Below are 25,063 nucleotides of genomic sequence, written 5' to 3' on the forward strand. Positions count from 1 at the left end.
TAAACAGATGTAGAGGATTAAAATTAATTTGAAAAAAATTATAATGTTTTGTAGTCTATAATAATAGACAGCCAATGTTACTCATTGAGAGGTTAATTTGTGATGGAATGATCATCTACATTTTATTGGAGCTGTACACGCATTATGCAGGGAGGGAGATGCTGATAACTATGCCAGACACACACTTTCAAGCTTTCGTTTAGTAAAAGCCCCAAATTTAGGGTATTTACAAAACAAGAATGTACTAAAAACTGATTTTTTTTTCCCTTTGCGTTATTTTTTGATGATCCCTGTTCACACGGATTCATGAAAACGGGGGGGGGGGGGGACGCAGTACTACGTATGCCAGGCCAGTAGTTAGCGATTTTACTTTGTAAAGATAAACTACACACCTAGACTGAACACATCATATGCATGCGCATGACGCCACCGTTTTCACAAATTCACATTTTTGTAGTTTAGACGGAGACAAAAACGGTCTCATTTTCAAACATTTTCAGTTTGAACCCTGTTTTCCGGCCCCCAAAACATCGTAGTTGTATAAATGAACGGCCAAAACGCATAAAAAATGTACCTTTTTTAGTTGAAAATGGTCCCTTAGGCTCTTTATAAAAGCGTTTCAGTAACCTGTATCACCCGTGTTCACTCATTAGCCCAATCTACATCATTTAGCTTAGTTTGTTGCACATCCTAACAACATTAGTAGAGGGTGACAAAGAGAAAGAACAAATACAAACTGCTAAATTGAATAGAGATGTGGGTGTCTTTAGAGCAGGGGTTCTTGACTCTGGCATCCGAGGTCCACTTTCCTGCAGAGCTTTTCTCCAACCCTGAACAAGCTAGTCAAGGTCTTCAGCATTACTAGAAAGTTACAGACATGTGAGTTAGATCAGGGTTGAAGCTAAATTCTGCAGGAAAGTGGACCTCAAGGGCCAGAGTTGAGAACCCCTGCTTTAGAGGATCCAAATATGATTGCTATTGCCATTGTAACGTGGTTTCTGTCCTCTGGGGGTAACAGTGCCGTTACATTAGAGAAGTGCCAGTCTCCAGGAGCATGTCTGCTGGTGACAGTGCTGGACCATGACACTTTGAGGAGCGATGACTTCGAAGGAGAGGCGTTTCTGTCTCTTAAGGCAGTGCCAGGAGTCGGAGGCGGACCCCACAATCCAGAGCCCGCACAGATACGCCTACCTTTGATGCACCCCAAACCCAACAGTACGTCACCTACATGCACCCCGTTTAAGATAAAATGAGATTGGAATGATATAGTACACAAAATGTACTTTTTTCCCCCCTTTAAGCATGTTATATGTATCATGCAGCGATTCAATATGCTCTTGTGCCATCTCTGTTTTTGCAGGTGAAAATACTTTGAGGTTACTTGAAGCCAGGAAGGGTGATAAAGAAGCTCAGGCCTTCGTTAAGTTACGCAGGCAGAGAGAAAAGAAGTCTCAGGAAGCCTGAGGGGACATGGACATGAATCAAGACCAAACTATTATTATTTTTCACTTTTCTGTCTATTGTTATATAAAAAACATTATTTAATGCCCAACTTTTTTAATGAATGTAATGTGTAATTATGATATTATTAAAAAAATAAACATTTTCATCCAAAAATATACATTTATTGTCTTTTACAAAATCAGACTGAGACACTGTATATGGACAAAACTTGAGCATGTGATTTCTGAATTCACAGTGAAGTTCTGTTTCAAAGGAAGTCATCTGTTGAGCATCCCATATAACTGTGCCTTCAAACTGAATTCAACTAAAATCATCCAAATAGATCGAAAGTCAAGCCCTCTTTTGACAGCTGTAGCATATAACTGCTCTTATGTTTGGTAATCAGTGCACATGATTTATATTCTCCAGGTGTTCACATAAAACGCCTTTACATGAACAGAAAGCTGCAGTTGGGAACGTGCTGTTGGTTTAGTAAACTTATTAATTCAATCAGTTTATTAAATAAAATATGCACATTCTAGGAATTACATAAAAAGTGTTCGCCGCCTTGCTTTTTGCCCTCCAGTTTACCATGACAAAAAAAAAAACCTGAGAATGAAAAGCTGCAAAACCTTTTTCTTTTTTTTTTTCTTTTTTTTCATTTTGCTGTGTAGCAGTCCCCTGGAATTTCTCCTTTAAAAAATCCTACAAAAGTAATTGTAAATTTCCTATATAGCTACCTACTATGCTAATCCGTATTAATTACGAAATCTTCCCGTCTGGTAAAAGTCGTTTAAGCTGCACTGAAGATACACAAACTGCATGTCTTCTGTAAACATTAAACATTTCAGAATGTTTTGGAAGGACATTCCACATTTCGATTTAAAGATGTTAAAAAATAAAATAAAATAAAATAAAAGGATTGTCTTACTATATATGTGTTGTATGTGTTATGCTTCTACATAAAGCATATAGGGAATATCAGAATTTGGTATGATAATCACTTAAATGGTTCCTTAATCTCTCTTAATGCGTTTCATGTAAGCACTAACTCAATTATTAGTGCTTCACAAAACCTAGACAAGGTCTGAATACTAATACAGGTTATGTTCTCATTTAAAATACATGGGAAATTATGATTACAATGAGACATAGGCATATTATTATATATGTGATGTTTTGCCCCCACAATAAACATGAAAATATCACAAACTGATCATGTATGTCATCATTTTTTCTTTTTGAGGAAGAAAATGGTCCCATTGAGGTTTAGGACTGATTGCATGCTAGTGTAAAGGATATGGCATGGCATGTCTTCTTGATATGATCAATCTGCATCTAACAAGATCATATTTTGCAATAAAGTCTCAGCTTTTAGCCAAGATAAGGCTGAGGTGGTTTCATTTCTTTTAGATTTGGGCTTTGTAGGATACATTTAGCCCCAGCTTTAAACCGAGAACTTCGGCGATATCCAAATGAGATCCTGTGAGGGGTCGGGGTTTATGTTTAGTGTCTGGATTATAGCATTAGAATTATGTCAGAGTTTATGACTGTGGGATGTTCATGCTCTACTGGTGTTCGGTACACAGCGGGCATTCTGTCGAGGATGCACATCGTTCGCAGTGAAGGCCATGTTGGCATGGTAACGTCACTGATCCCATCTCATCGCAAGATAGACAATACAATCTCTGCTTCCTGAACACAGCCTGAAAGAAGGAACGAGGCACAGAGAGAAGACAGATTCAAATACAGTCCATCATGCCTTATGATTAATATAACTGAGCTCTACTTGTCAGATTATTAGGTGAACCTTAAAGAAATCTCCAGGTCACATATTACCAGAATCATAACAGGAAAAAAAAGATGAAATCACATTTTTTTTATGGCAATGAAACATGTCCCCCCTTTTATTATCAGAAAAATATTGTATTTAAAATGTAAAGCACAATTGCAGGTTAACTTGATGGTAATATTTGTTGTTCAGAAATAAGAAAATAGCTAAATAAAATAACCCTAAAATTAAAACTGACTACAAAAAAAACAAATTAAATAATATAATATAGGTTGAACACTTGGTTAAACACTTTACAATAAGGTTTAATTTGTTAACTAACAATGAACAATACTTCTACAGCATTTATTAAAGTTAATGTTAATCTCAGCATTTTTAACATCAAAAGTTGTGCGTTAACAATAGTTAACTGCACTAACATGAACATTAACAATGGTTAATAAATGCTGTAAAAATGCATTTCTCACTGTTAGTTTCTGCGTGACAGTTGTCAGGTGTGTGACTGACCTGTTCTACGGTGCGTAAGCAGGAGCAGATCTGTGCCTGCAGGCTGCAGATGGAGCTGAGTGGAAGTCTGTGCAGTAACTGTAGCTGGTGAAACTGTAGATGTGGGTTTTCTGCGCGCCGTAGGCTCTCTAGCGCCTCCTCCAGGAGAGCTGCTTGCTGCTGGGCCTCCGCTTCAGCCTGCCGCGCTCGCTCCGCCTCCCTACCCAGCTGCCCCACCACTTGACGAGCTTCCTCCGCGTCTGCTTTCAAGACGGCCAATGACTGTGGCAAGCAACAGAGAAGCTTGTTCAGAAATCGTACAGTCATGAGTGCCTTTACATATTACAGCCCAGCATTTGTATTCTGAAACTTGGCATATCATGAAGAACAACAGACTGAAAATGTTGTTTACATGCAAACAGGATAGTAAATCATCACTTCCATGTGGAAGTCTTAAAGCTACAGTACCAACATCATCCTGATTATTTTTTAGAGACAGAAAAAGGGTGGAAAATGAGGTCAAGGGGAAAAAATTAAACTCTATAAAAGTGTGAAATGGTCCTTAAAATACAGTCTCACATTTCTTTAAGACACACACACACACAAATGTTGTTTTTTCATGTTTTATGGGGACTTTCCATAGACATAATGGTTTTTATACTGTACATATTATATCCCCTTAGGCCTAGGCTGGCTGCGTGGCGTTTTCTATGTCTTTGCACACCAGAAACGTGTCTGACGCGGCGCTGCTGCTGCTAGGTGACATATGATAAGCCTCATTGGTGATATATTTGACATATGGAGAGAGAGAGTTGTGGAAGGCCTATACTTCATGTTAAACATAAATATATAGCAGCAAAAACAACGTCGGCAGTATTGACGGCAAAATAGGCTACAGAATATTTCATTCTGTATTGACAGGTGCAGTATTTGAAAATCGATAATATTTCTTTAAATTACATTTATATCTGCATTTATGTCAAAACCTAGAGACTTTCAAACATCAAAATGTAATTTATTAATATGTATTCGTGTCAAAATGACATATAAACATCTTTTCCTATTCTATTTTGCCTGGAAACGCTTCCAACACGCTTGCGTGTCGCGTGAAAAATAGGCGTCGGTTCTATTTCAGGCAGTGTGCAAGCTCTAACCTGTTAACATGGGAACCGAAATAAAACCGGACAAGCCACGCAGCTGAGACGCTCACGTCACGCAGCCAGTGTGTCGCCGGCCTTACAATAACCCTACCCCTAAACCTGCACATCACAGAAAACATTCTTCATTTTCAAAAAACATCACTTAGTATGATTTATAAGCTGTTTTCCCAATGGGGACCAAAAAATTATCCCAGCAAGGACAAGGATTTCAGATACTGCCATCCTTGTGACAACATTTTGTCCCCCCCACACACACAGATGGAGTCTGACCTGAGCCATCTGTCTCCAGCTGTGGTCCCAGTGTTTCAGCACCCTGTGTGCATCCTCCACTTCCTGTTTGAGACGTGACGCCTCGGCATACATGCTCCCCGTGGAGAGCAGGGCAGGGGGGGTACCTGGCGAGCTTTGGCCTGTCGGAAAATGTTCCCAAATACTGCTGTTCATGCCATTTAAACCTACAAAAACAGACCAAAATCATGTTAGACTGGATCCACTGCATTGTCTATCCAGTTCATTACAACAAAACAAAACTGCTTTGTTTTAAAAAGACAACTGATAAATTCAATCGAATGCTACATGTGACCGCTATATACGCTGTAAACAAGAATATTGACCTAGTTATTTCACAAGAGGTCTAAACTCGTTATCAAGCACGAGCCTTGCAAAAAAGCAGACACTGCTGAATAAGAGTTTAAGATGAATAACACAGTTTAAAGGGATAGTTTAAAATTAGCCCATGATTTAATCACACTGAAGCCATCCTAGGTGTATATGACATTCTTCTTTCAGACGAATACAATCAGAGATATATAAAAAAAAAATGTCCTGGCTCTGAGTGAATGGGCACCATTTTTCTGAAGTCCATACCAGTGCATCTATCCATCATTAAAGTGTCCCAAACGGCTCCGAGGGGTTAATAAAGGCCTTCTGAAGCAAAGCCATGCGCTTGTTTAAGAAAAAGATCCATATTTAAAATTTTATCGACTAATATAACTAGCTTCCGGCAGACGGAAATGGTGCCCATTCACTCCCATTTTTTAATATAACTCCGACTGTATTCGTCTGAAAGAAGGTTGTCATGTACACCTAGGATGGCTTCGGTGTGAGTAAATCATGGGCTAATTTTCATTTTTGGGTGAACTATCCCTTTAACACGTCATTAACCCAGTCAGCTGCCATAAAAATAACACAAACCTAAAGAACCATGGGAGGTCCCCAAAAAGCTGCTTTCTGATTGGCTGGGCTGTTGCAACTGCGTTGAGAGGAATGGCGAATGGTGAGCTCTGACTGGTGGAGAAGGTGAGGGTGATCTGAAAGACGATGGGCTACTGAGCGAGCCAGGGATGTTGACAGGTGCTGAACTCTGTAACTGACTGCCTCCTGTGGAAAAAGCATAACAAAAACAGAATTGAAGATGGATGTCAAAGCTGAATTTCTGAGGTCTCTACAGTTTACAGCAGCGACGCTATCCTATCATCTTTTTTTGATAAGACCGTCACCAACCTAACATGAGGCCCATGCTGGGTAGAGCCGAACTCTCCAGACTTTTCTCAAGAGCTGAGACTCCAAAGTCATTCAGGTCCAGATCATCCAGGGCAGATTCTAGTGAAGAGGAGAAATATATGTTGTTTTAAACATACAGAACATTCATAATTCATTCTACTCAATAGTAAAGCTCAAGGTATATTTAAATGTATTTGTATGTATTGCGTGTCACAATGAGCGAGAAAGCTTGACATGGAGCAGCTAAATCTCCAACTTCTGAGGAATCACCCATTTTTAACAAACGGCAAACAGAGGAGAGTCTGCTGACAGAAAGAGAACGCGGCAGAGCTCGTAATAAAACAAGAATCAACATTGGCTTGGCTTTTCGGAGATGGCGAGAACTAAGGGATTTGAAATGCTGTAAAGGTGAAGTGGAGATGGCGTTTTTAGTACTCAACAGGTGAGTAATGTATTTTATTGAACAGATAAATTGTCATAAGTAGCTCTCTAACAGAGTTCATTGTAAAGCATTATCTAATGTGAAGGGTCATTTCATTATGCTTGTTGTAGCGCTGTATTGGAATTTATTTTCAAGGAAGGACCATGTCTATTATTGGGTAAAGCTACTGTAACATCTTCAGCTAGTCAGATTGAGATCCTTTCCATCTAAAATGGTTCTATCTCTTAAGTCTAGAAGTGAATGTTTCATGAGCAGTCGGATAATCTCTCTCTCTCTCTCTCTCTCTCTCTCTCTCTCTGACTCTCTCTTTTTTAGTCATGAGAAAGAACTGTATTCATCAGCACAGTCATGCAGAGCTGAAGTATAATAAATTTTCTCCTGCAAAATGCATGGTTTCATTTTTTTTAAATGCTAAAAAGGCCAAGTGTTACATAGTGTACCTTATATATTTAGTAACATAATTTAATTTTAGGGTGTACTATCTCCCTGACCAATCACTCACCCACTACAGACTCCACTGTGTCACTTGTAGGGTAGAAAGGAAGAGCGTTGGCGTTCATGCCTGAAGAGAGGCCGGGGGGTGCAGGGCTGGGTGGGGTGGCTGCCAGGCTGGAGGGTACGCTGGAGGACATACTGAGAGGACTGCCGACAGGCAGAAACACCAACAAATCCTGAAAACACACAACATGGAATAATACAAACGGTGCTTGGTCTATTTGCAGTTTTCATTTATGTTTGTCTGTTTTGAATCAATGTGACTAATACCTGTTTGCTATGCATGGAGGAAATATCTCTGCTGCGATGTTCCATTGAAAAACTTCTATATTTGGCCTGTATGAAAGATAGGAAAATTGTTATAATAGAACAGAAAAAAAAAAATGTTTTTCCATTTATGGAGATTTCTGGCGAATATTTCAACTTGTATGTGAAGCATTAATCCTTGGAATTCACTAAAATGTCATCAACTTTACAAAGAGCTATACTACTGTTCAATAGTTTGGGGTCGGTACTTTTGATAATAATAAGAAATGTTTCTTGACCAGCAAATCAGCATTTTAGAATGATTTCTGAAGGATCATGTGACACTGAAGACTGGAGTAGACTGGTATTTCTATCACAGGAATAAATGATAATTTAAAATATAGAAAAATAGAAAACATCTTAAATTGTAATAATATTTCACAATGTTACAGTTTTTACTGTATTTTTGATCAAATAAATGCAGCCTTGGTGAGTTGTTTCAAAAACATAAACAATCTTACTAAGCCCAATTTTTCGAACAGTAGCGCATTTCTATCCATTTAAATATTATAGAGCAGAGCAAAAATTTGACTTTGTAAACTTTGGGATGACTCATTTTAATGACTTTTCCTGGCCTGGAAATCATCATTTTTAAATTCTTACGTTTTCCATGACAGAGAAAACCTTGTGTTTGAACCAAGAATACCAATGCCTTCAAACTGAGGCCTTCAAATATAAGAATTAAGAAAGTGTTGTTGCTTTACCTGGTCTTCCCTCTCAAACCCAGGGGCTTTCCCATAACCCCCCTCTCCCCCTAGACAGGCATCAAGACTGGAGGACTCTTCAAACAGAACCCTTCCCAGCAGCCCTTCCTCTGTGGTGGCACTCGGGCCACTCTGGCAGAAGTCTTCAAAGGTATTGGGGCAGGAAGTTGCAAGAGGTGAACTGCACTGTGCGGCCAGCTGCTCATCACTGACACTTACTTCTGAGAAGCAAAACGGAAACGACACAATCATGATATACACCAAAATTAAATACTTCACACCATCATTCACATTTACAACAGATATAAAACATCCAATACAATGTGCAATATAGTGTAAATAGTGTCATCACATAACTTTCCAAAATGTAACCTTACTTTCTAAATGAGCAAAAGCGCAGAACGGCCCTCTGGGACAGTTGCCACTCTGCTGAATGTCATTGCATTTGGTGGATTTGTAGATCTGTGGAGGAAAACATTAATTATTGGGAAAATAAGAAAATGATAGCGGTGCTTGCTTATTTAAAAGCACAAAAAAATATCAGGGTGTTGCTATGCGGTTGCTAGGGTGTTCTGGGTGGTTTGGCTTCTTCTCTACAATAGTGTATAATCATGGTTCTCAACAAGGGGGCCTCAGAAAGCACACAAAGAGGCATCAAGATAACTTAAAATGATTTAAAATAGGATAAAACAAGCATTAAAATAAGTTAAAACGACTTCATATTTAACTTGCCCCCTTAACAACGGTTTAAAATGCCATAGGCACTTTTATACAGAATAATCATTTTGTACATGCCAAGCTCTAAATATTTAATTGGGTAGAAATTAAAAATATTTGTAAAAATCCTGTAAATCAGTTTCATATTAATTATAACAGAGCCCCACACATGACATGTGGACAAAAATGTATATAATGGCCACAAATTTGTTCTCTCATTTATTTTAGTAAGTCGTGGCCATGATTTACAAATGTATTCCCTCATTTTAGTTAAATTGTAGCCAGTCTTAAGCCAAAGGGCCAAATAAAATAGCAACCTTAATGAGCATCACAAGCTAAGCATAATCAAATAGGCACAGTTTTATTAGATCAGGTTAATAAGTTCATGGCGTAAATGTTGATGTTAAACAGAGTCCAGCTCCATTAGATTGAGTGTGTGAAATACCTCCGGGTGGAACTGCTGTTCTGTCCGCGTGTGGCAGTACTGGCAGCTTTCTCCGCTCTCACACTTACTGGGGTCTCCCCACTCGTCACTGTGCTTCACTGAGGGACACGGCAGGGCTCTTCAAGAACAAACAAACGTGATTAGCATGGAAGATGTCTGCCACCATCCTACACAGCAGGAAATTAAGTTCATTAAAATGGAACTGCACACATAGCGATCTGATTTGTCAATACTTTTTAAAGGAATAGTTCAGAATAATTTCAAAAATAAAAACAATCAAACTAAAATATGCTTAAATAGTTTGTTACATGTCATGTAACAGTTAACTAACATCAGAGAAATGTGAATGTATTGTTATATTACATACATATTAACTTAAAAGTTATTTTAAGTAAATATTTTAGGTCAAATGAGTTCTGCTGACCAAATAGTTTGGGAATCTAGAATAATTCACCCATAAAATAAAATCGAAACTCAAACTGAAAATTCAGGATGCACTTGGCCGAGAAAAAAAAAAAATGTATATATATGTATATATATGTATATATATGTATATATATATATATATGTATATATATGTATATATATTTATATATATATGTATATATATGTATATATATTTATATATATATATATATATATATATATGTATATATATGTATATATATTTATATATATATATATATATATATATATATGTATATATATATATATATATATATATATTATTAGACTTAATTTCATGAATAAAATCAAATTAATATATAATCAAAAATTGTGTCTAATAAAATTAATTCATCAAACTTTAACAATTTATCAATTTAAAATGTATTTTTAAATTGTATTTAAATTTTTTTTTAATTAATACTATAATTAAATACTTTAATATTAAATACTATAATACTTAAATAATACTATTTAAAAATGTAATCAAATAAAAAAATAATAATAATTCTGTCAAACAAGGTGCTGTACAACATAACTTATTAAATAAAACACGAATAAAAAAAAAACACCACAAGCGTCATGCGTGATTCAGTTTGTGCAGTTGACAAAACTACGGCACTCATTCTCATGAGAACACTCTCAGAACATGCAGACTTTTTAGCGACACACATCACTGGAGGGAAGCGATATTAAACATCACTGTTTCGGCCCTCCAAAACTATTTCACCCGAAATCAAAACTGCTGTTTCTACTGAACATTTTTGGTTATCAGAATTTCAGTGCATCACCACACCACACTATATCATTCCAAACTTTATGATCACTTTTACGTGAAACACACACAGAGAACCAAAGCTGTCAGGATCCATTTCCATTCTTTTTGAAAGCAAAGGAGAGTTTTGGCAGAGGGGAAGAATATTATGGAATAACAGCTTAAAATCTAGGTCTTTTCTTCACTTGGAATATAAAATATAGCATTTCTGTCCCAGCCTGAACTGTTGTTGTATGGAAATGATTTCTATACAATGAAGTATTTGTTGTTCAGACCTGTATTTGTGCTTATGAGGGCTCCGTCTGCGGTCTTTGCTGTTGTGATAGTAGGGACACGCATAGCCCTGACGGCACAGCCGAGGAGGTTTTTTGCAAAGCTCAGTCTTGTAGTGGGAGAGCACAAAACTGTTGTCTGCATGAAGAGAAATGGGCAAAGAACGACATGAAGAATGACACAAATGTAAAGTGACGTTTTAGTTCGTATTCAAGTCGAGTGTGTGTGTGTGTGTATGTATGTATGTATAGAGGCAGATTTTACCTTGCCAGCGTGGATCTTCACTCAGGGTCTTTTCTATGAGTGCAGTGCTGGCCACAACTCCTGACTGCCCTTCTCCAGATGTTCCCTCAACCAATCCAGTCGCAGCTTGGGCTTCTAACACCTGAACCTCTCTGAACAAGACATTTAAAATATAAACGTCAGACCAAGAAAAAATGTCCACAATGAACACTATCGTTTGAAAGTTTGGGGTCAGTACAAAAAAAAAAAAAAAAAATCTACTTTTATTCAACAAGGATGCATTAAATTGATCAAAAGTGACAGTGGAAAAAGTGACAGTTAAGATATTAATAATGTTAAAAGATTTATCTGTCAAATGAATGCTGTTCTTTTGAACTTTCTAATCAAACAAAGAATAAAAAAATCCTGAAAAAAGTATCACGGTTTCCACAATACATATTAAGCAGCACAAATGTTTTCAACATAGAAATAAATGTTTCTTGAGCACCATATTAGAATGATTTCTGACGGATCATGTGACACTGAAGACTGGAGTAATGATGCTGAAAATTTAGCTTTGCCAAATAAAATAAAAATGATTAACATTATTTTAAAATTACTTTAGCTTGTAATAATATTTCACAATATTACTGTATTTTTGATCAAGTAAGCGCAGCCATGGTGAGCATAAGAGACTATTCAAAAATATGAAAAAAAATCGTATCGATGCCAAAGTACATGGTTGTGAATCATAATAATAAATGTGGATGCAATGCAATTAATGACTTCAATTAAAAATAACTCTTTTTTTGTGTGTGTGTGTCACAGAAGAGAACGAATACTGGTTTACGATGAATAAATGTTGACAATTTTCATATTCAGATGAACTATTGCTTTAAAAGTCAGCTCCCTGGTCCCTACCTGATGTCATAGACAGGGCTACGGAGGTCATGGGAGCCGTGAGCAAAGGCACAGTGAGGGCCGTTCTTACTGCAGTGGCCCTTCCCATCGGTCTCGTGGATACAGGAGCCAGTCTTATAGTACCGCAGGTGATACCGCCTCTCCGTGTCTCCGGCTGTTCGGTGCAAAAACGGACACCTGGAAATAAACAAGTCAATTAGAGACAGATATCAACATAAATGCAGACACTGTGGCTTAAAAAACTGAGTATCTGCTGGTTCTTACTCATCTCCATCGGGACAATTCCCTGCGCCCTCGTCGTATTTAACGCAGTACACATCAGGGCTGTAATTAAAAGTTCCATCTCGTCTGCGAATCGGCCTCCGCCGTCTCTGGTTCAGGAAGTGCCAGTGGAAGCAGGTGAAGGGGCGGTGCTGAGTGCACTTGTGCTGCACGAATAGGGGACACTGCTCCGTCCTAAACTCCTTCAGATACCTTAAACAGAGAAAGAAGTATAATATATCTATCTGCAAATTTTTTGCCAAATTTGGCCTGTTTCAGGCATCAATATAAAATGTAGAATTTTGTAATTGTGATATATGTAAGGGTTAATGCCCGACGAGGTGTCCATTGTCAGGTATTAATGGACGACGGTGAGGCGTGCGCGTCGGACGGTTGCCTCCGCCGAAGTCCATTAATACCTGACAATGAACACCTCGTCGGGCATTAACCCGCTTATACCACGGTCACTTGCCAAATAACACATTTTTAAAACATTAGTTTATATTTTAATTAGTTTTACAATCGAAATCTAAAGTTTTTTACAAACAATAACTTGGTTTCCCTGGTTACGCCTGACGGTTTATTTACTAGGTGTCCTCTATCACTTTTTAATGGACACCCTGCAGCCAATCAGAATCGAGTATTCACCCAGACCATGGTATAAACAGTTTATAATACACACTAACCGGTCAAAAACAAAGGATTTAAATAGGTAACTGCTTAAGAGTCTATGACTGGATCATTATTGCAGTGATTATTGTGTTTCTAGCATGTTATATGTTTGGCAACAACTCTAATTGATGGAGTGTGTAGCTTTGTGAAAGAATGCTTGGGAGGGAGCATACATGTTGTGATGTTATTTCCATCAAGAAGCGCATATATTTTTGGTTAAGATCTTGACAATGCAAGAGTCGAGCACTCCAGCACATCCCAAAGACCCAATATCTCCTCAATTTAAAAACCTTACCCAGTAATCACTCATGAACAACAGGAGAAGTCCAAGAAATTGTAAAATAACATGACAATGTCATATAAACCACTATAGTGAGTGATTTACTGCTTATGCTTGAATACTGTCCATGTCAATAGTGGTTAAAGCCCTGATGTAAATCAATAAAATCTTAAAATGTCTTTGAAAGTCTATAGTGAATATAAATGTTTTGGTTGTGGTCAGATATACAAAGCTTTACCAACAAAATGTTGCTCTTTGTTCAATTTTCATTGATAATTTTGAAGTAGTAAATGACTAGAAAGTGTATGACAAAATCAGGCAAATTCATTGGTCATAAAATGTGGGGGAAAAAACGTTACTTGTGTGGTGCTTCATCGTCAGTTAAATGAAGCAGGGATCAAAATATTGGATGTAACTTAAACCACAATTTCACTATCCATAACATATCAGACTAAGCATTGTATAGCTTGCCTTTATTGTGTTTACAAATCACCAGACCTCTTGCTAGGATGCTGAAGTGTATCCTTCATAACATCATGCATAATATCACACTGCTAGGCCTCCACAAAGCTCAACTCTTGATCCAGCTCATCACCAGAGCCCACAAAAATGCACCAGAGGCGTGTAAAATTAGTGATGCATGAAATATGTGATTTGCATGGGTAATCAGGTGGGTGTAAAGGTGTTTCATTACGTACGTGTAGTGCTGGGGTTTCTCGGGCTGTGCGTGCAGCACGTTAGCGGGGGACGTCGTGCCACCTGCCGAGGGTGAGGAGCAGGAGGAGGACGATGAAGGTCCCAGGTTGGCAGCGGCACCCGAAGAACCGGGCTGAGATGGTGCTTTCGACATGATTTATCGATTTATGGCCATCAAACAGTTTAATATTGGGAGAGCTGCGAAGTCCGCATTCTTTTTCGATGTGCGCATGCGCCAGATCTGGCGAAGAGGAAATTCCGGGCCATTGTGATGACGCTTTAGTTGCGCGAGAATCGATTCTTTCGAACAGTTTGATTCGAGCAGCACTAGGACTGTTCAGTTCGATGCGTACAGGAACGGTTCAGACCTATTGTGTGAACCGGCTCAACTGATTCATTGAAAGGAATCGAGTCAAAAGAACGATTCGTTCTTGGTCGTAGGAGAGTGAAGCCAGAGATAATGAACAGAGGTAAAACCCCAAACCAAGAGCGAGATGTGCTTCAAATTCAAAGTCGCAGATAAAGGCCACCAAACGTGATATTGATTTGTTCATAAAAAAATACTGCATAACAAATTAAGGATGTTTGCTTTTTATTTTTACATTTAAAATATTCTTAAAAACATCTTCTGCCTCGATGGAAGCAAAAATATTATATTTTTTAAAATATATTGAGTTTAAGTGACATACATTTACTTATTTGATTAGAGAACTTGAAAGAATGGAGAATGTTAATTTGTCTTTGTTTTACTTTTTAAAAATCCTACAACCTTGTTTATTTCCAGGTTTAAATGCATAAATAAATACATAAAATATATTTTCAATATTCTTGGACCCCTGTGTGTGCACTGACTCTGTGTTTCATGTATTTCTATCAAAACAACATAGCACAAATACTGGGTATTACAATAAGGTTTTATCTATCATATAAACAAACATCTATCTATAATACAAACAATAAACTATAACGTTATAATACATTAGAATATATGACAATACAAACATGATGCAAACTACAAAAGATGTCCAGTCCACTTAAGTTCTGGGTTTTTCATACAAACCATTCTGTATGTTTAAACCCAGCAGCTGTGGGGGGGAAAATACACAAATTACTTGTGATTGACGTTTGAAATACGAAACCTTTTATTACTTCAACACTGTGAATTAAGATGGTTTCAAACTCACCTATACGGTTAACAATCTCTTCACACTCATTACTTGTGGCAGCCTGCAGGACCACACAACAGAAGCCTGTTGGTTTTCCTGCCTGTGGTGAATCCCTGAAACCAATTAAATGTTTAGTACTGAATGTCCAAGAAAATCCAAGTTCAAAAACACAAAGCCTGGAAGGAAATGGAATGCATACAAACGCTAATCTAATACCGTAAACTCATAATCTGCCTGCCATTTATTCAAATTCCAACACCCTATCAAATACTGAAAGCCCGACTTAAAAAAAAAAGAAACATTTGATATTTCCGGAAAGAAAGCTTGACATAAAACACCATGCCATTCATCTAATTTGAACTACTTATATATGAATAGACATCTATTATACCAGGGGTTCCCAAACTTTTCTATTCCAGGACCCACCTAGACAAGAATAATCTATCTCAAGACCCACCAAAATATAAAATAATTTTAAAGCATGAATGTGGGGTGGGAGGCCTTAGTTCTCTTTGGAGCAGTTTTTTTTTTCAATACAAACAATACAAAGTTTAATTGCAATACAAACTTTTGGCACATTATCAAAAATTGAGAGCCTAACAGCCTAATGGCTGTTGATATAATGTGAAGAATACTGAGTAGTTTTTGTCTGCTGCCTCAACTGATTTACCAGACATGGCAGAACAAATTTAAAGAAATGAAAAAAAGATTTTAAAAGTAAGCTTAATCATAACCAAAGGTTTGATATGACAAAAATCAGAATATAAAAAAATATAATAAGACTAATAATTTTATTTGACAGTAGGCCCAGGTCCTAGAATTTCAATACTAGTATTTATGCTGCGAGTGTTGTTAAACTCATTGCGTTGAAAACGCTTTCCTGCTCGTGTGTGTACATGTGAAATAGCCTACTTTTTATATATAGGCTAAATTTTTTGCGTTGTAGCAAAATGCATGTAAGGGAACGCAAACAACGCACTCTTACGACGACCATATCTCTGAAAGACAACAGTGCTGTGTTGAACAGACGACAGAGAAATCAGTGCGATTTGTTTCATCAAGCGCGCACTTGCGACTGTTGTGTTAGCAATTAATCAGCGTCTCAGAGCGACGCGGTTCATTTCTGTGCGCATTATTAACAAGAAGAAACTCGTTTACTCCAATCACTGCTCTGCATTCTGCATGAGATCGCATTACACCGGATAATTCAAATGTCACGAAAGGCTGATTCAGGTCTCCGCTGCGTTTCCCAAAAGCATCGGGAGCTAAGCTGATCGTAGAGACCATAAGTGGCAACGGTTTTATGATCTACTTAGGCATATGATGCTTTTGGGAAACGCAGCGCCTTTCGTGACATTTTAATCTCCTGTGTAATGCGATCTCATAGCGATTTATATTTAACGTTGGTACATCGTGCAAAATGTTTGTGTGTGTGTCATTCATGAAACGTAAATTTAGCTGCAGCCAATAGTGACTGCGCGACCCACCTCTTCCCAATCTGCGACCCACAAATGGGTCGCGACCCACAGTTTGAAAACCCCTGTATTATACAACTGTTTCTCAACGTATACTTACAATAAACAGAAAGCAAAAATGGTTAAATCTGGTTGGCTTCCAAACCTCCCAACACATGATATCTCAGGGAAGTGGTGTTGAAACAGCTCCTAATCAAAAGGAGAGACTTCAGCTTAAAATTATACACCTTACATAGTTATACATATCTAACACTGAATAATACAAACCTGCTTATTGGACTTCTCTATGCAGGTAAGATGAGTCTCCTTTACATCCAACAGTACTTCCTGTATGACAAAATCAGAGAGAATGCATGAAAAATCATACAGATGTCACAACTAGCTTACATATATCTCTTTACATAAAACTCACTTGATTAATTGTAGATGTACCTTTCTTGCCTGTTTGCTCTCCAGAACCTCAGGAATGGCATGCTGCAGAACCTCCTTACCTCCACACTTAAGATTAAACAAAAATACCATTGATATTCAATAATTACACTATTTAGGATCACACATTGACTCAAATAATACACATGCATGGATTAAAGCGAAGCAAGAGCACCATAAAGAGAGATGTTTACACAACTACTGTACCATTCCTATGTTTGCTTTTCCTAAGAGGTGTACAGCGTACAGGATCCTGTTAATGAAACACGATCAAACAGGCCAGACTGTTTATGGTATTTGTGACTAATACAATTGCAAACACGCGTGAAGTCTTTATTGAGAGTACCTGCCGTCTTTCATACACTGCGTCTGCCCTCTCTTCTGGCCCGCAGCTCTGTCCTGCTGAGAGGAGGGTTTTGGGCCAAACCGAAGCGAGGGTTTTTCCTGTTTGAGTTTCCGTAAGTGTTTGACCAGCGGCTGATAGATGGACCCATCTTCTCCTCTCCAACGTATAAAGTGAATGGAAAGTGGCTGACCCTTCAGCTTAGACAAAACCACACCTGCCTTTGGAGGGGGGAGAGTGTGTGGCCTGTCAGTCAGATATTGGTCTTTACAGTACCTTTGTTGATATTTTTTTTTTTCACATTTGCAGAGAGATATTTTAAAGTCGCGATGTAATAGAAGTAGTGACAGTTCTTTTATACTATGCTATATTGTGATGTACATCCGAGTGATTATCGGATTATCAATTATCGACTTGGTTCTATGCATCAGTTGTCGATTAGACTTTGCGGTCGACTAAACTGGCATAAATCACCAGAGAGTAGTATGTTGTTTCACTGGAAGATCGAGTTATGATATTTTAATTAAATTTACAAAGTCATTTTTTTTTTACAATTGATACACATACATAATATACTTTCACAATAAGATCACTAACACGTATTTGGAAAAAATGGTGAATTTTCATTTCATGTCAACTTTAAAATGCTGGTGCAAATCTATGGAAGCTTGTTTCCGCCACTGAATAAAACATTTTAAAAGATAATTGCGACTTTTTATCTCACTGACTTTATTTCTCAGAATTGCGAGATATAAAGTCAGAATTCTGAGACATAAAGTCAGAATTGCGAGATATAAAGTCGCAATTGCGAGAAAAAAAGTCAGAATTCTGACTTTATAACACGCAATTGTGACTTTATATCTCGCAATTCTGACTTTAAAACACGCAATTGCGACTTTATTTCACGCAATTCTGACTTTATATCTCGCAATTCTGAGAAATAAAGTCAGAATTGCGAGATGTAAACTCGCAATTGTGAGATAAAAAGTCGCAATTATCTTTTATTTTTTTTTATTTTGTGGCGGAAACAAGCTTCCATACAAATCAGATTTGAGCACTACACAACTTTAATTTTGGTCTGTTTGTCACATTAGTTGTGAAAATAAAAATACTGTCATCAATTATTTACTCTCATGTTGTTCCAAACCCATAAGACTTTCGCTCATCTTCACGACACAAATGAAGATATTTTTAATGAATGATATTTAAGTAGTTTAATCCAACTCTTCTGAAGAGACACGATTGCTTTATATGAAGAACAAATTTAATTTAGGCTTTTATTCACTCACAAACATACATAGAGCACCCACAATTTATTTTACGATCTCTTTATGAACGTTTTGAACTGTCAGAGTTTTGGGTGAGCAGACTTTCAATGGAAGCACAGAAATCTCACAGATTTCATTGAATATTCATTTGTTTTTCAAAGATGAACGAAAGTCTTATGGGTGGAATGACATGAGAGTGAGTAATTGATGACTGAATAATAAAAAAAATTGGTGAACTAACACTTATTGTACGGCCTTAAGTCCTGGAATATAGCGCACAAATGATATGAATCATTTGAATAACTTTAATGGTACTTCATGTGCAGTTAATATTATCATTTACATTTATGCATTATCATCCACTTTGTGGAAACCAGCAGCTTGAACATTGTACCTAACATCTCTTTTAGTGTTTCCCAGAAGAAAGAAAATAATATGTGGTTGGAACAAGTAAATGATGACAAAATTGTAATTTTTCAATTAACTTTTCCTTTAAAGCGTGATGTACGAGTATTAGAATAAGCAAACACAATGGGAACACAGAAGCTTATCATGATTATTTAATCAATTCAGGCAAAGGAGAGAACAGAGTACACATACATCAGGCTGTCTGTAGAGGCAATCTAATATATATTTATGTTGGAATGTTAGGTCATGCAGGACACATTTTATGGGTATGATTTATTCTGACCTGCCCATTGCTAGCATTCCTCAGGGATATCCCATTGATTTCATCAATGATGTCACCAGGCTCGGCAAACAAATCCGCCTGAGCTTGACTACCCTGAAGCAGGTCCAGCACAAACACGCGTCCATCTAGGTACCTTTAGAAAGAAATATGGGATATGAATAGGAATACTAACTAGGAATATTTGCTGTTCAATCTAGACAATCAAAAACTTGCATTGTGTATTTGCGCACGATTTTTTCAACACAGGCAAAGTATTGCGAAAATGACGAACAAATGCAGCATTCAGAATTGAAAAGACATGCCGACATGCTAACCTGAGCACCATTCCCAGCTCCCGACAGGGAACAGCTTCATAGATTTGACACACCTAAAACACAAGCAAGGTTTGCAACATGCAGTTCAACATTACCTCTTCATGCACATACAGACAAATGAAGCATGTCAGAATATTAAGATTGTACCGGGAGCAGCCAGCTTTCATCCAGGAAACTGCAGTTCTGAGATTAAAGTCACAGAGAGGAAGTTCCCAGTAAAAAACGACAAATTACAGCAACAAATCTCAAATTTAGCACATTATACTATATAATATCGTGATAATACAGGCTTAGTGGTTCATACCTCAATACTGATCTTAAAGTTCATTTCTGACAACACCATAGACAGCGAAAGAAACGGTTCTGTTTGGAAACAGTTGTGATACTATTTACAGCAACAACAAAAAAAAACAACGCAACAGCTAAAGTTAAATGTTTTGTGAAACCAAAAACTCACCTACAAACTCCTCATTTCTAAGAATAGAAATGTTAGGGCAATACCACTGCAAAGAAAAGAAATGATGTTGATTATTCTGTAAAAGACGAGATTCAGTCATCACTCTGTGAGTGTCCACTAACCTCGATTACTCTGTTTGTGTGCAGCAGGTGTTTTACTACATTTCCCAGGGTTCTCCTCATCAGCATGAGCCGTATGAAGAAGCGTCCTCGGCCTTGAGATGTAATGAGTTTGCTGCAGGCTGTGGTCTGTTGCACTGCCAAAGAGACTGAACTCAACCTTCATGGGCAGACAGAACATCCTGATCATTAAGATGCACTATTTGAAAAAAAAATTGTGCTTGTGATAAATCATATAGTGTTGTTTTTAAAATGTGAGCATTATGATGTAATATATATTGTTATTGCGATTATTAGTATAATAATTTAAGAATGACAAAAACAGCAATTTCAGATTTAAAATACCTCTTTTATTTATATTACTCCATAATGTTTTATCGTTTTAAATGTTTCAAAATCCTACATTACTGTATATGTCCTGGATTTAAAGGTAGGGGAGGACATTTTCAGAGAGGCTAGCAATAGCAAGCTAGCTTTGAAAGCATGGCTGCGTCCGAAAACTGATAAATGCTGCCTTCGGAGGACGCATTACAAGGTAGAAAGGCATCAAGGCACGTCTGAATGCAATGTTAGTTGCACTTCCTGTCTCCTGAGATACCTTTATTTGATCGATTTTTGAAGGCAGCATAGATGTACCCTTAACTGCCTTTGATATCCCACAATCCTGTGCTTTTTTCTGTGACATCTGAGCTAAAAAAATAAAGACGGCGTCTGAAAGATGCGGCTGGCGGTCAGTTTGTGTGTAAATGTACATTTATGATAATTGTTTTCCACTTATGGTGTCATTTCTAGCGAGAAATTACTATTGTAGTCATTAAATATTCACTTAGTTTTCACCAAAGCTCGCTCTATTTTGTTGTAGATCATTAAACTGTTACGCTGCCTCAGAATTCTGTCCGAAATCAGTTTCGTGATGTACCTTTGTGCGCAAACACTGCCTGCAAAATCATTGCCTGATAGGGCAAGTCAGCTGCCTATATGTTTTCAGACGTAGCCGTATAAGATCCCACCCTGCCTCCAGGGCGTCTCCAAAGCCACACCTCCTCCAAAACACATCAACTCGTACAGCAGGGAGCAAATAAAGCGTGACGAGAGACGGCGTTAAACTACCTCATGTCTCAAAGCACATAGCATTAGAATAATAATCAACATAAAAAACCTTATGAGCACTGACCTGTACTACCTGACTGCTGCAGATTCATTTCTGTGTTGATAGTGTTGCCAGTGAAACGCATAAATTCGAGTCACGGGATTCCGTCTCTTCCAAATTACGGTAGTTATGGCGTGAACGCAGCATAAGCAAATTGTTTCGGTTCAGGAGGAACTGTAAAAGGCGGCTGCTGTTTCATTTGCGGTGCTTGGTGACTGACGTCAACATATGTAGAAATACATATGTTGACAGGCATGAAGGACATCGTATCATTGCAATCGGACCGAATACAATGATTGGACAAACATTTTATGGTCCTGTGCCTTCCACAGGCAATATATAAATACATTTTAGACCACTTAATTTAGTGATTGCTATCAGGATGTGAAGAGACTTTCAACCAGCATAACAAAAAAAAACATTTCTGGATCCCGGAACGCCTACCCTGCCTTTAATTAGACCTTGAATCCCTGATTTTCTGTAACCCTATAGTAAATTATGCTAAAAATGAGAAGCAATGAGTGCATAAAAACTCACCTGCCACATGTGTCGTGCTGTAGAAGCTGTTTGAAACAATGCCAGTAATCTCTATGTGCTAAGCTGAGAACAGGCTCTAAAAACATGAATGACATGCAGCATTCATTATATAATAATACTGTCCTTTACATGCACTTTAATTTCCTTGTATTTTTATTTATTTTTATCTAAGAGACAAACTGCTACTAATAATTATATAATGAAAAATATTAGCTTGGAATGTTTTTGCATGCACTTGCTGGATCCTTTTCCTTTCACTATCTTTGTTCTATGTTTTGTAAAGAAATGCATATGTGGACAGTTTATGTGTACAGTTTATTGTGTACAACTACTTTGAAGCATTTAAGCTTAAACATTCAGGTCAAAAGGTTATAACGTCATGGGAAACATAAATTAAGTTAAGTGTGTCCAAATTTCTAAAGTATATTGTCAATAGACACATCCTTGTCATCTCTAAACAGCAATAAATGTCATCCTATAAAGTGTAGGCCTATGTATTTTCTTACAATGTGTGCCAGCTGCAATAATGGCTCATATTTGAGTTTGCGCCCTGTGTTTGCTGACAGGACAATGTGCAGGTGTTCAGGAGAGTGTGTGTTGGTGTGTGGCTCTCACGCTGTAGTCCCTTTTGCAGTATAAGTTCCAGGAGCTCACAGCAGGATGCCAGGTGTGGGTTGGAGTCAGTCACAGTGCCCTCCGATTTCAAATTCAGAATGCACACTTGGAATAAACAGGGAGGATTATGGTTAATGATTAGTTTTCTGTTTTTAACCACAAAATATAATGAAGGTACGAGGAATAACCCTTGCATCATTAAACCAGATCAAAACAACACACATTGGCATATTTGGTTGCCAGGAATATGATAAAATGAGATGGATTTGGAGCGGAGAGAGGAAATTTCTGTCACTGCACTCATATATGCTGCTCCATACTGGCTTTTGCTTTGTGTGTTTTGGTTGGTTTTTAGACTAGCAGAGAGAAATGTGTTAAATATTGACAATATTCCCTATTGTAAACAGATCTGAGTTAAACGGCTTCTCGAACAAGAAAGGCTGGGACTTGATTTTGTCATTTGTCATTTTGACATTGTTAATTGATCGTTGTGGTTTGCTATTGCTGCAAACTCACTTGAGTGACAGGTTGTCCCGCCATTGCGCCATTAAACAAGTCATCAGAGAGGAGATGTTTTTGGTTAAAGATTACGAGGGCACATGCATTTAACAATAATGATGTGTTCATGAATAAATCATTTATAATAGCCAAAATGCCGCAATAATAAATAAAAAAATAAGAATAGTCAATTTTGATTTCATGGTGACTTTCTCCCCTATTAGCACGGCTAACGTTACTCAGTATGAATACTTCTAAGACAAATAGGCTACTTAGTATACAAATGTTAGTTAAGACACGTATTTGGCTCCCGAGATTTACAAAAAAATGCGGAAAATAGTAACTCAGACTATATCCTAAAGAGCAGCAAAACATCATCTCCAGTGTAGCCACTTCAACATTACAATTCAAAACGGGTGCGCAAAACAAGACAAGTATGCTAGCTATCTATTTAAATCTCCCAACAACAGGCTCTGCTAACAGCTCAGACAGCCTTTCATCATCTGTTGCGTGAACAGAACAACTGATCAATAACCATAAAACAGCACATCGAAGGTCAGATACAGCCTCTAATATGCGTATATGATGATATATGGGATATGAAACCTACCTTTAAGTGTTTCGATAAGCGGGTCTTTTGCTGGCATTATTGTCAACGCGCATATTCCGCCACACTTACAATGACAAGCAAATGCAAATAACCGTCATCAGAGGTTTGTTTCCTCAAGGTTGCTTCATGAGTGAAATGTGAAGCACGTTCAGTGGTGACAGTAACACCCGTCATAAATGTACATTAAACAGTTTATCGCCCCTTTATGAACCCATGTGATAGAGTATGGTGGTGATGATGAAGATGATGATTATCTATTGATGATCTATATTATTAATTCAATAAATCTACTCAAGTCGTTCCCAAAAGGATCTAAACATTACTCAAACAGTGTAATAGCTTGTTTTAAATTGTTTCACCACAAATAAATAACAACAAAAATAATAAGAGTAGCTTATTATATCTAAAACATAGATTTTTACACTCTCAGTTGTGAGAACAATATCCTCATACATTTTTTTTTTCTGTAGCCATGCACATATATCCATCACATCTCAAATTATGTAGGCTATTGTGCTTGGAAATTTTATATTTTAATATACACATACACAAAATATACAGCTCCTGTCTTGGCTAAATACACTAAATGCTTAATTTCTGCATAATAATAATAATAATAATAAAAAAAAGCTGCTTGGTTGGAATTTATTTATTTAGTGATGTAAATAACTCTAATTAATGTTATTTGTCTTTCTTTCTTTCTTTCATTTAAATCAGTACAATATGCATTGAGAGTTTCTTTAGTGTGATGTTGGGCCTTTGTTTAACAACAGTTAACATTTAGTTTTCTTGTTTTTGGGAAAGTCTTAGATCCTAATTGGACCTACTTCACTGGAGGCACAAGTCTGCTGCGAGGCAACATCTTTGTCCAATTCACTGAGCATGCTTTAACTTACAAGTTCTTCCATTAGGACTGATTGGAAACATTCGGTAAAGGAAGACAACTACCTGTTACGTCCAAGTGTGGTGACTAAAATGATGGAGCTTATGAAGGCTGTTGCAGGATCTTTAAGCAGTGCTTAAAGAGAGAGTTCACCCAAAAATGAAAAATCTGCAACTTCTGTTTCATGCCAACTTTAATAATTACAGGGATAGAGGTTTAAAAACGAACTCAAGAGTGTAGATCAATAAAGCACTGCATTTTAAACACTGCAATAAAAATTGAACAAGCTATAGTAAAAGATGGAAACACATTGCCTCAACAGTGGATTTGATTGGATAACTGGACTAACCATTAGACCAATTTCATTGCACAGCATCTTAAATGTTGGTTTGATCATTCTGAAAATCAGAATGATTTGATGACCTCCCAGAACTGTCTCACACGATTGTGTTCACAAACACCAGCATCCAG

The 25,063-nt window shown here is 37.4% G+C and overlaps 3 protein-coding genes across 5 annotated transcripts in view; 1 reads left to right on the plus strand and 2 right to left on the minus strand.

Annotated features, from left to right (window-relative positions):
• The window catches only part of unc13d (unc-13 homolog D (C. elegans)), a 15,732-nt gene extending 14,093 nt beyond the window's left edge, over positions 1–1,639 (plus strand). For both annotated transcript variants that reach the window (XM_081393033.1, XM_081393034.1), the window contains 2 exons: positions 1,019–1,215; positions 1,361–1,639. In XM_081393033.1, the coding sequence (XP_081249159.1) occupies positions 1,019–1,215; positions 1,361–1,464 (301 nt within the window). In that variant the 3' untranslated portion in view covers positions 1,465–1,639. The remainder of the gene's footprint in view (positions 1–1,018; positions 1,216–1,360) is intronic.
• On the minus strand, positions 1,608–14,283 carry unk (unk zinc finger). Its single transcript, XM_081393035.1, has 15 exons — positions 14,040–14,283; positions 12,393–12,602; positions 12,129–12,305; positions 11,250–11,380; positions 10,988–11,123; positions 9,494–9,611; positions 8,709–8,793; positions 8,332–8,552; positions 7,592–7,657; positions 7,329–7,497; positions 6,385–6,483; positions 6,076–6,261; positions 5,152–5,336; positions 3,743–4,003; positions 1,608–3,149 (listed from the first exon to the last, which is right to left on the minus strand). The coding sequence occupies exons 1-15, from the start codon at positions 14,189–14,191 to the stop codon at positions 3,012–3,014; spliced, it is 2,334 nt and encodes a 777-aa protein (XP_081249161.1). The 5' UTR covers positions 14,192–14,283; the 3' UTR covers positions 1,608–3,011.
• A 331-nt stretch (positions 14,284–14,614) lies between these two features.
• On the minus strand, positions 14,615–23,929 carry LOC308707014 (uncharacterized protein). 2 transcript variants are annotated; one of them, XR_014032122.1, is made up of 16 exons: positions 23,710–23,929; positions 22,602–22,706; positions 21,987–22,062; positions 20,303–20,459; positions 20,181–20,226; positions 20,028–20,086; positions 19,871–19,906; positions 19,724–19,776; positions 19,410–19,542; positions 17,454–17,671; positions 17,315–17,360; positions 17,091–17,176; positions 16,946–17,005; positions 16,779–16,867; positions 15,222–15,316; positions 14,615–15,122 (listed from the first exon to the last, which is right to left on the minus strand). XR_014032122.1 is itself a non-coding variant. In XM_081393036.1 (16 exons), exons 1-16 carry the CDS (start codon positions 23,744–23,746, stop codon positions 15,088–15,090), a joined length of 1,311 nt encoding a protein of 436 aa, XP_081249162.1. In that variant the 5' UTR covers positions 23,747–23,883; the 3' UTR covers positions 14,616–15,087. The 2 variants fall into 2 exon arrangements, 1 of the variants encoding a protein (XP_081249162.1); XM_081393036.1 differs by having other exon boundaries at positions 14,616–15,122; positions 17,111–17,176; positions 23,710–23,883.
• Positions 23,930–25,063: the final 1,134 nt, after the last annotated feature.

The sequence above is a fragment of the Scardinius erythrophthalmus genome, assembly GCF_964197995.2.
Source record: "Scardinius erythrophthalmus genome assembly, chromosome: 18".
NCBI classification, from domain to species: domain Eukaryota; kingdom Metazoa; phylum Chordata; class Actinopteri; order Cypriniformes; family Leuciscidae; genus Scardinius; species Scardinius erythrophthalmus.

Bases quoted from the DNA above. Each gene is read 5' to 3' on its own strand.
- unk (XM_081393035.1), bottom strand. From the start codon at position 14,191: ATGTCGAAAGCACCATCTCAGCCCGGTTCTTCGGGTGCCGCTGCCAAC. The intron at 12,603-14,039 runs GTACGTAATGAA...TCTCTGTTTAAG, and splicing joins GAGAAACCCCAGCACTACAC to GTATCTGAAGGAGTTTAGGA. The intron at 3,150-3,742 runs GTCAGTCACACA...TCCTTCTTTCAG, and splicing joins GCTTACGCACCGTAGAACAG to GCTGTGTTCAGGAAGCAGAG.
- LOC308707014 (XM_081393036.1), bottom strand. From the start codon at position 23,746: ATGCCAGCAAAAGACCCGCTTATCGAAACACTTAAAG. The intron at 20,227-20,302 runs GTTAGTGGACAC...TTTTCTTTGCAG, and splicing joins ACACAAACAGAGTAATCGAG to TGGTATTGCCCTAACATTTC. The intron at 15,123-15,221 runs GTGAGTTTGAAA...TCCCCCCCACAG, and splicing joins AGAGATTGTTAACCGTATAG to CTGCTGGGTTTAAACATACA.